Consider the following 10,470-nt stretch of genomic DNA (forward strand, 5'->3'; position numbering starts at 1 on the left):
AATCACAAAAAGAATATACAATCACAATATATTGTGTGTTTACATGGTTGTGACTATGTAATACTGAGTAGGGATTTTTTTTTTTGAATTATGGTTTAATGATAAGGGGGAAATTAGAGAAAACAAGTAATCAATTCCTTTTTAAAGGATTTCAGTTTGCAATCAATACTTCTATCTCAAATTTGACATAACCTTATCAGAAATTGTATAACTGCTAAGACAACATTGTTTACTTTTAAAAGTACTAATAAATATTTGACTGAATAGTGAGCATAAAGTATTAATAAAGGAACATGAAAACTTAAAAGTAAAAATCCTAGTTATAATCTTGCTTCCTCTCCAGTTTTGTTTTTAAAATGCACTGTAAATGGAAAAAACTAGTTCCTTAAATGTCCCTCCTGCTTCTCTAATAACTCATCTTCTAGTGTGGCACTCCTAGATACTGTGCAGACCTTATAAGCCACTAATCACTAATTCTTAAGATATCAGAAAAAGATAATAAATATTTAATGCAAACTAAATATATTTTGAGATTTAATGAAGAGTACCTCATATTGATATAAAGAAAAAAATTATAGAAAAATGACTCAGAAGAAAAAAAATCAATTTTTTGAGGGTAATTACGAACCGAATTTTCTTCCTCCTCTTCTAATTCTCGCTGCTGTTCCTCATGTCTTTTAGCTTTGATCTCCATAGCTTCTGCAATCAGGTCTCTTAAAATCGATACAGGCTTTGCATTCTTGATAAAAGGATGCTAGAAAAGTAAGATTCAAAGGTATAATTTTAAAAGATTTATCTGAATTATATCTAAAAAATGTTAAAACAACATGTAAATAAATGCAAACCAGGATCTTCAATGATTGTTCTTTCATCCAGAATTAAATGTATAGGTTAAGAATAGAGAATACTGCCCTAGCTGGTTTGGCTCAGTGGATAGAGTGTCAGGTTCAATTGAACTTGAAGGGTCCCAGGTTCAATTCCGGTCAAGGGCGCATGCCTGGCCGATCCCCAGTAGGGGGCTTGATCCCCTGTAGGGGGTGCGCAGGAGGCAGCCAATCAATGATCCTCTCTCATCATTGATGTTTCTATCTCTCTTCCCTCTCTCCCTTCCTCTCTGAAATCAATAAAAATATATTTTAAAAAATAGAGAATATTGCCCTAACCAGTGTAGTACAATGGTTAGAGCACCAGCCTGCATGCTGAAGGGTTTTGGTTTCGATTTCCAGTCAAGGGATTTTGCCTGGGTTGCAGGTTTGAACCCACACCCCAGTTGGGGCACATTTGGGAGGCAACTGATCAACGTGTCTCTCTCACATCTCTTTCCTTCTCTCTCTCTCTCTCCCTCTTCCCCCCCCCCCCCCCCGTTTCTGAACATTTCTTCACAACCCCTCCCAGCCCCTTTCCCTTCCACTCTCTCTCAATATGACTGGAAAAAATATCCTTGGGTCAGGATTAACAAAAAATTTTTAAAAACATAGAATATGTCAGCTGCTTTAGAAATAAAATTTTACTTTTTGGTTTACTTGTTTTTAAAAACCATTAAAGCACAAACACAAAAATGCAATCCTGTTAGTAAAACTACATTAATGAAAACTACCTTATAGATATAATTATCCAAAGGGAGTTTAGAGTAGGTTGGAAAAAAGATAAAAATTTTTTAAAGAATTGGTGATTCCATTACATATAAAAATAAAATTATGTATTAGTTACAGAATTTAATTAACCTTAATAAGCTGACAGCCAGAATCAGTGTTCAAAAGAAGGCAACTATTTTCTTACTTCTTTTACATATTTTCTATTTTATTAAGTCTTGAAAATGTAATCATTCCCAATGGAGGAAAAAAATGGCAATAAAATGTTTTCAGAACATGAATATTGTTTCATATCTATAATATATAAAAATAACTTTTCATTTATTTTTTAATTCTACCCTAATTTAACAAAAATATCTGAATTTGTTACAAATCTGGTAAACAGAACAGAAACCACCAGAACAGTCCTGTATTTTTGATGATTTTTTATTGAGAGGGAAGACTGTGAGAGAAATAGAGGGTAAGATTAAAAGTATAATTGGGAAAGATTATCTTATTTGGAGGCTATACAGCTTCAAAATGTAATTTTCATAATTAACTGTCAGTAAATAGACCCAGGTAAAAGCTGAGTTATTTAATAAAGGACACAAAAATATTCTCAAAGACAAAACAATTTTAGTGCTAAAGAAGAAATTACAGATATGTGGAAGAGGCTTTAAAATGGTGAACATATATCATTTGAGGAAAGTATGAGCAAGAATTGACCAGATTACAGAAATAATAGAATCAATAGCAAAGAACCAATAAATTATTTTATAACAGTTATAGACTAATCACCAGATAACTTAAGTTCCATTAACAAAGCTGTGGTAGACTCCTGGTTCCACCAAAATAGAGTTGTGGCTAGGTGCCCGGTAGCCCAGCTAGATCCTACCTTTCTTAGTCCCCCACTCAGCTGGCTGTGGCTAGGAGACTAAGTTCTGAGAATGGAATGGAACGGAACGGAACGGAACGGAACGGAACGGAATGGAACGGAACGGAATGGAATGGAACAAAACGGAATGGAAATCTTGGTGGTGTGCTCCACTTCCTAACCTGGGCCTTAAAACACTGTGTGCACTCTTCCATGACTTCTCTTCTTTCTGCCAAGCTGGAGAGCAGACAAAGATAATGACCTAGACAATGGTGGAACAACAAGGAAGGAACTCCAGCCCTACACTGAACATTTTTGAGAAACACTGATGGAAGGTCACATACACACACACACACACACACAACTGAAGATATGTTCTTTGCCCTTAAGAAACTTATCTAAAATAAGGAATAAAACACAAACACATACAAAAAAATTAAAATGTGACATACAAGTTACATTTATGATGGGTTAGCACAGTCTATACAATTAAGAGATGAATAGGTAAGGCAATCTCAGATGCCTCACTCAAAATAAATAGATCATTTTAGGGAGGAGGAAAATATGAACAATATGCACAAACACACCAAGACAGGGACTGTATGTTAGAACACAGTAGGAAAATCTGTCTTGTCAAGACAGAAACATTATTTAGAGAAATGGTGTTACATGAATTTAGATACAAGCAATAGTGGGGCAAGAAGCATACATGCTTAGGATGAAATGCTTGAATTTTGTTTGAGAGCCATTTTAATTATATAAACAAGAGAATAATATAAGGAAAAGAATGTCTTTGATAGCATAATCCTGCAGTACAATGTAGAAACAAAATAGAGTGAGGAGAGCACTGGCTGGTGTGGCTCAGTTGGTTTTAGTGTCGTCCCATGCACTGAAGGGTCACAGGCACATACCTGAGTTGGGGGTTTGATCCCGTTGGAGCACATAAAAGAGCAATCGATGTCTCTCTCTCCTCTCTCTCTCTCTCTCTCTCTCTCTCTCTCTCTCTCCCCCTCTCTTTCTCTCTCTACCCCTCCCCCTTTCCTCTCTCTGTAAAATCAATAGAAACATGTCCTCATTAAGCCTTTAAAAGAAAAATAGAGGGAGGAGAAACTGTAATAATAAAGGTGTGAATTATTAGAACCTAGATTAAAAAAACAAATGCCACAATGGAGAAAAGTGAATCTGATGAAAGTACTCTTAAGAAGGATTTAGTCACTATATATACTAACAGTAGAAGAAGACCAACACTGCAAAAACTGGGAAACAATAGAATTATATCTCTTTTAAAGAGTACAAAAACCTCAAATTGTATTATGCCTTATCTTTTCAGGGGAAATTATGAGCCAATCCTGCAAGCCACAGTGTTACCTTTAAGAAATGCCAAAGCACATACATGGTTCATCCAGTCTACTGCAAACTTTTACTTTTGTGCAGTTAAGTGTGAACTGACTACCCAGTGCTTGCTACCATTAGTCTATAGTGTTTAACATTCTTAATCTTGAATCCTCGATATGTCTGATTTCATTTGTACTCGTGTGTTTTTTCTACATAACCACTACCAATGTTATTTTGACCAACAAAGAGGAACTGGCTAATAAAGTTAAAAGGCTATTGGAAGAACAAGGCCATATTATTTGAGCATTCTCAATAGTCAGAAGAGAAGTTTTATCAGACATACTGGCAGATTCTTAAAGAATACTTTAAAGTAACAGGTGGTAAAATAAAAAAAAATGCAAGGCAACATTAAAAAAGGACAACAAGAAACACCAGAGAAAACAATTTGGCAAAAAAAAATGTCAATTGTGATTAAAATGTTATTTGCATATACTACTGTAAATAAATGGGTTGAATTTCTATTTATTAAGTAGTATTTTAGTTACTAAAAGACACTGAGTTCATAAGATAAATTCAACTGCATGCTTTCTACATGAGACATACACTTAAATAAATCCAACTCATGTTTCCTCAAGAGGGGTACTGAAAAAACTTGGGTTAAAAGTCAAAGACAGACAATAAAATTTTAGTCAAACATAAAAATATATCAAGAATAACATAATCAAAAAGGCAGAACTAAAGGCAATTCCCTATACCTCTCCATTAAAGTGCAGCTAGAACCCTGGACATTGTATATAAAACAAACATAGGAAAACTCTGAAAAAATGGGGAGAAGGCAGCAAACTGGCTAGGGATTGTGGGACTTGAGGAAAAACATAGCTGTGAGTTCCATGGGTTTTCTTTTTATCTCCTTTATCCTAGACTGGGTACTGGAAAAGCCAGCAACTCAGAACCACTAAGGGACACAATCTAAAAAAGCTCCTACAACAGCCTTCTCTCTTGAGCCAAAAAATCAGGAAAGGGACAGCTAACAAGACAAAACTTCTAGACAATAACCATCCTACTCCAGCCAAACATCACAGAAAAACATTGGCCCCAACTCCACCAGCAAAGGCTGAGTGGGGAACCTATACTTCCACCCTCTGGAGGGTACTCAATCCTACTCAGATGGTGTCAGATAAAACGTGCCTCTCGACCCTGGACTTATATGCCTATCAGACAGTAATTAGACTCTAATGAGACTAAAGATAATTATCCTACGTAAAAAAACTTAAGTCAGAAGTTTGTTGGGCAGAAAGCAGAGTAGAGAAAGGATGAAAATTGGGATTAGTGGACAAATGGAATAAACCTGGAATAATGATTTAATCAATGTGCTCTTCAGTGTCATTTAACCTTTCTGTGCTTCAGTATTCTCATCCACAAAATTAGGAAATTATACTAGAATATTTCTTAAATGCTTTTTAATCCTAAAAACTCTAAGTTAAAAACAACAGAATTTATTTTTTTAGAAAGATTAGAAAAGGTTATGGGAGAAAGACTAGAAAGAAATACTGGTTAAACTATCCAAAAATCAGCTATCAGATATATTTGAATTTACCTCCACCATCATATTTTGTGCTGACTCACTTTCCTGTGTGTGTTTTCTCCTTTCTTGCCTTCCTTGGAGTTTAATAATTTAGATACTCAACATGATAATACTAATAGGTCTTTGATTTATGTGCACAAAAACTCCTTGGATATCTGACAATATTTCAAAATAAATGTTTCAGTTAATTAATTTTTGAAATGTACTATTTGCATATAACAAAAAACTCAAAAGGCTCAAAAACAGCACTCAACAAAAAAGTTAAGTTTCGATTCCACTCCTGCTTCTCAGCCACATTTACCTTCTCTGGAGGCCAGTTTCCTGCTTATTTTTTCAGAGCTACTCCACCATAACCACTGGCATATGCACATAACATATATGTATGTGTGCCTGTGTGTATTTTGCCAATCACTCATCTCAATGGAGCTTAAATTGTTTCTAATTTGTTGAAAGTTTTTTAATATTGTTTCCCATCTTTTGCCATTATAATGTTCTATGAATATTTTTACACATGTTATTTCACACATGGTTAAATTTTTCTATAAAGTAAATTTCTACAAGTGTAATTACTGGGTCAAAGAATATTTAACATTTTACTTTAGACAATGCTAAATTGCCTTCAATGGAGAATGAGTGCTAGTTTTATTTTCATAGCAATAAACATTATACTGTACTTAAGAGCCTGTTTCTTATACGCCTCAACAAATACTTTTGTTTAAACAGTACTTTAGAAAAATTGCTTTTTATAAGAACCATGCTTTGAATCCTTTTGTGATTTAATAAAAAGAATTATTTTCCAAATATCAAGTTTTGTTAATGTGAGACACATTTACTAGTATTAATAGCTTAGAGGTCTGAGCCAATTCTGTTGGGGAAAATGAAGACTCACAAATACTTATTGAAAGTATTACATTACTTCTATTTGCACTGAATTTCAAGGCAAATAAAAAAAAAATACGACCTGACACTGTAAATACAAGTCTATTTGTAGCAGAGATACTGAAACTCTACATTTAGGTAATCTTGTAACCAATATTTACAAGTGATCTTTTCAAAGAGTTCAGGGATCTTAAAGCAGAGCAGGTCAAAGAAGAAATGCTGGGTCAAAGAAAACATCAGGGGGGAAAAAAGAAACTAACGATGGAGGAGACAGGGTTCTGAAAGGAGAATCCTAGGAAGTTTTGTTTTAAAGCAACTTTAGGGGGAAAGAGTTGACAATAATAACAACAACAAACAGAAAAAAAGGGAAAAGAGAACACTAACTTGAAAAGAAGAAAATGAGACACAGAGAACATACAGAAGAATGGAGACGGTGGATGGAGGTGTGAGGAAGGATGTGTATCAATCCACATTTCCTGGGAGGTTTATGTCTTTAGAAATCAGTGAAGGAGACTCAAGACCATCCTACTTAAGGTCAGAAAGCTAAAAGATATAAAGAACATATTCTTCCCTTGGTGGCATAAGCACTGACCTGTAAAAGCTGTGTTGCAGTAGCTCTCTGCTCAGGATTCTTCACTAGGCACTTTTTAACAAAATCGGTGAAATCATCAGACCAGAGTTCTGGCTTCCTGAATGTTGGTGGTGGATTTGTGGGAATCATAAAAATAGCCTAGTAAAAAATGAAATACCCAAAAGACACAGTAAGAATCACAATAACACACCAACTAAATCTCTTCATCTATCTTTCTATCAGACTCTAAATCTGAAAAACAAATGTAAGTGGTTCTAGGATTTCCAGTAAGATTACAATTCAGGAAGCAAGTCCATCTGCTACTAATGTAATCATTTCCCATTAAATTTCCTCTATTTGAATTGCAGCTCATTGAGCACATCATTCTTTATTTTATCTATTATTTTTAATCAGTCTCCAAAGAAGATTGCATTTCTAACCCTCTTACCAAACTAAGGACATTCTCTGGTTAAATAGATACATCCCCTAATTTTGCTATTGCATGCCAGATTTAGTTCCCATTTCAGTTTTATATAAGTATCACTGCAGTCCAATTTCCTTTTGCAATCCAGAATATTTATTGCTGTATTTGAAATAATACTTAATAGAGGCAATACTTTTCTCTTTCCAAATATATATGTCAGTATTCCAAATGAAAAGTTTTAAAGCTAATACACCACTTTGATTTATTACTAATGATTTAATTTAGTATTAATAACTTAGTACTGATGATAATACATCCAGAAAGTTCACAGTTCAAAAGCTCTAAAAATCCTCCCTGTCATCGCTGTCCTCTCAGCTATCCAGTCACCCTTTTTCAACCCAGAGAATTAATCCCCAATGTTCTTAGCAAATCACTGTATGTAATGAATTAACTTTTCTCCTGGGCATCTAGAATTGTTCCTGATAAAATACCATTACTAAAACATCATTTCCTTTGAGAAAAGTTATTAAAGATATGAAAACAATAATAAATTTAAACCAAATGTATCAAGCACTCAATAAATACTAGCTATCATTATTTTCATTTCCATATTATATAAAAAAGACAAGAAGCAAACATGGCAATGACAAAAATTTTACAAAGCAACATTAATTTAGCCAAATTATAACTAATTGTCGTTTAATAGGTAAGCTTATATAATTATGCAATCAAAACATGTGAGATGAGGGAAAATGGCTTTTTGGCAATCTTAATCAATATATGCACATGCAGCCTCCAAACATGGGCCTCACAAAGATGTGTTCGTGTGAAGCATACAAAAACTTCCTTTCGACTACAGAATTCTCTAATTCTCCAGAAGACAGGTGTATGCTTCTGTTCTATACTCAATTTTTCACCTGGCTTTTAGTGGTCTTCTCTCTTCATGTGCAAACAAAATCATGTACATGAACTTATCTCCCTTCTCGTTAATGCATAAAGAAAATTAAAATGGTAATACTACAAACCACAGGAATGCTTAGAAACAAAGTTTTTACCACTGAAAGAAACTAACCATACCTATGTTTACTTCTGTTTATATATGGAGAAAACATAAAAACTGTCAACAAAAATGAACTATTTGGGGAGATACCAATTTTAATATATTCCTTTGATAGAATAAAATTGTTCTACTTTCCATTGGATTTTTATTAATTGTTCAAAAGTCACCATAAGTTCTTAGAATCATAGAATTTGCACAATAAAAGATATATGACAGCTCTAGCTAATTTAGCTCAGTAGATAGAGTATTGGCCTGCAGACTGAAGGGTCCCAGTTTCAATTCCAGTCAGAGGCACAAGCCCAAGTTGCAGGCTCAATCCCCAGTGGTGGGCATGCAGGAGACAGCCAGCCAATCAAGATTCTCTCTCATCATTGATGTTTCTATCTCTCTCTCCCTCTCCCTTCCTCTTTGAAATCAATAAAAATATATTAAAAATAAAAAATATATGACAGATCATTTAGCTCAATCTTGTCATTTAACAGAAAAGAAACCAAAAATCCAGAGGGGGACTAAGTGACTTAAAAACAGTATTGGACCTACAAAAGAGCCTTCATTAAAAAAATTAGCAAAGCATCCTAACACATCTACTATGCTTCAAGAAGCAAGAAGGAAAAGCACAAAAACAAGTTACTAAAACTAAACAAACAGCTACTAAGAGGATAAAGAGATGATAAATGATGATTCTGTTTTCAACTTATAGGTTTTCCAGGTCCTTGTCTTTTTTCCAAGTGGGGAAAAAAGCATAAGCAAGTTTTAAGCTTTCAGACAAGACAATGAGAAGAAACATCTTAAAACTTGCTACAATCACACCTGTGTCAGTCAATAAAGTTGAAGATTATTCAATCAAATATGAATTTGAAAACGCTATTCAGTAGAGAAAACATAGTCTTTTCAATAAATGGTTCTGGAAAGACTGCAATAGAAATGAATTTGGACAACTACATTATACCATATAAAAAAATTCAACATATGTCAATGATCTATCCATAAGACCTAAAACTATAAAACCCTTAGCAGAAAATGTAGGGGGAAAATATCATGACACTGAATTTCACAATGATATCTTGGATCTGACACCAAAAATCCAGGCAAAAAAAAAAATTTGATAAATTGTACTGCGTCAAACCCAGCAATCCCACTTCTGGAAATATATTCTAAGACTCCTGAAATACCAATCAAAAAGAATATATACACCCCTATGTTCATAGCAGCATTATTTACAATAGCCAAGATCTGGCAACAGCCCATACCCATCAGAAGATGAGTAGATAAAAAAGTTGTGGTAAATTTACACAACAGAATACTACACTGCTGGAAAGAAGGAATTTTTACCCTTTGCAACAGCATAGATGGACCTGAATATTATTATGCTAAGCAAAATAAGCCAGTCAGAGAAAGACAAACATCACATGATCTTACTTATATATGGAATCTAATGAATAAAATAAACTAATGAACAAAACAGAACCAGAGGCATGGATACATGAAACAGGCTGATAGATTCCAGAGGGGAGGGAGCTGGGTGAGACAGGATGATGAGATTAGCCAAAGAACATATATACACAGCCCATGGACACAGACAACAGTGTGGTGAAGGCCAGAGGGAGGGGAGGCAGGGCCTGGGTAGAGGTGGGTATAATGGGGGACATCAACAATTTTTTAAAAATTTAAAACTTTTGTGCATCAAAGCACTATCAACAGAGAAAAAAGGTAATTCACAATGGAAGAAAATATTTGCAAATGGGTTAATACTCAGCATATATAGAGAACTCTTACAGCTCAACAACAAAAAAACCAAACAACTCAATTAAAAAATGAGCATGGAACTTAGATATTTCTCCAAACATATACAAGTGGCCAATAAACACATGAAAAGATACTCAGCATTTAATCATTAGAGAAATGCACATCAAACCTATGACCTAAAGAGCATTATGCTAAGCGAAATAAGTCAGTTGGAGAAAGATAAATATCACATGATCTCACTCATTTGTGGAATATAATGAACAACATAAACTGATGAACAAAAACTGATCCAGAGACGGAGAATCATCGATCAGACCATCAAACCTCAGAGTGAAGGCAGGAGAGGGTGGGGGGAAAGGGGAGAGATCAACTAAAAGACTTGTATGCAAGCATAACCAATGGACACAGACACTAGGGGGGTGAGG

General features: G+C 34.5%; 1 protein-coding gene across 1 annotated transcript in view; it reads right to left on the minus strand.

The window, feature by feature from the left end:
• Positions 1-10,470, minus strand: part of STK3 (serine/threonine kinase 3) — a 189,566-nt gene that overhangs the window by 86,922 nt on the left and 92,174 nt on the right. Inside the window, exons 7-8 of the mRNA XM_005879323.2 lie at positions 6,837-6,974; positions 629-754 (exon numbers count right to left, since the gene is read on the minus strand). Of these exons, the coding sequence (XP_005879385.1) occupies positions 629-754; positions 6,837-6,974 (264 nt within the window). The remainder of the gene's footprint in view (positions 1-628; positions 755-6,836; positions 6,975-10,470) is intronic.

Source organism: Myotis brandtii, unplaced genomic scaffold (assembly GCF_000412655.1).
Source record: "Myotis brandtii unplaced genomic scaffold, ASM41265v1 scaffold59, whole genome shotgun sequence".
NCBI classification, from domain to species: Eukaryota; Metazoa; Chordata; class Mammalia; order Chiroptera; family Vespertilionidae; genus Myotis; species Myotis brandtii.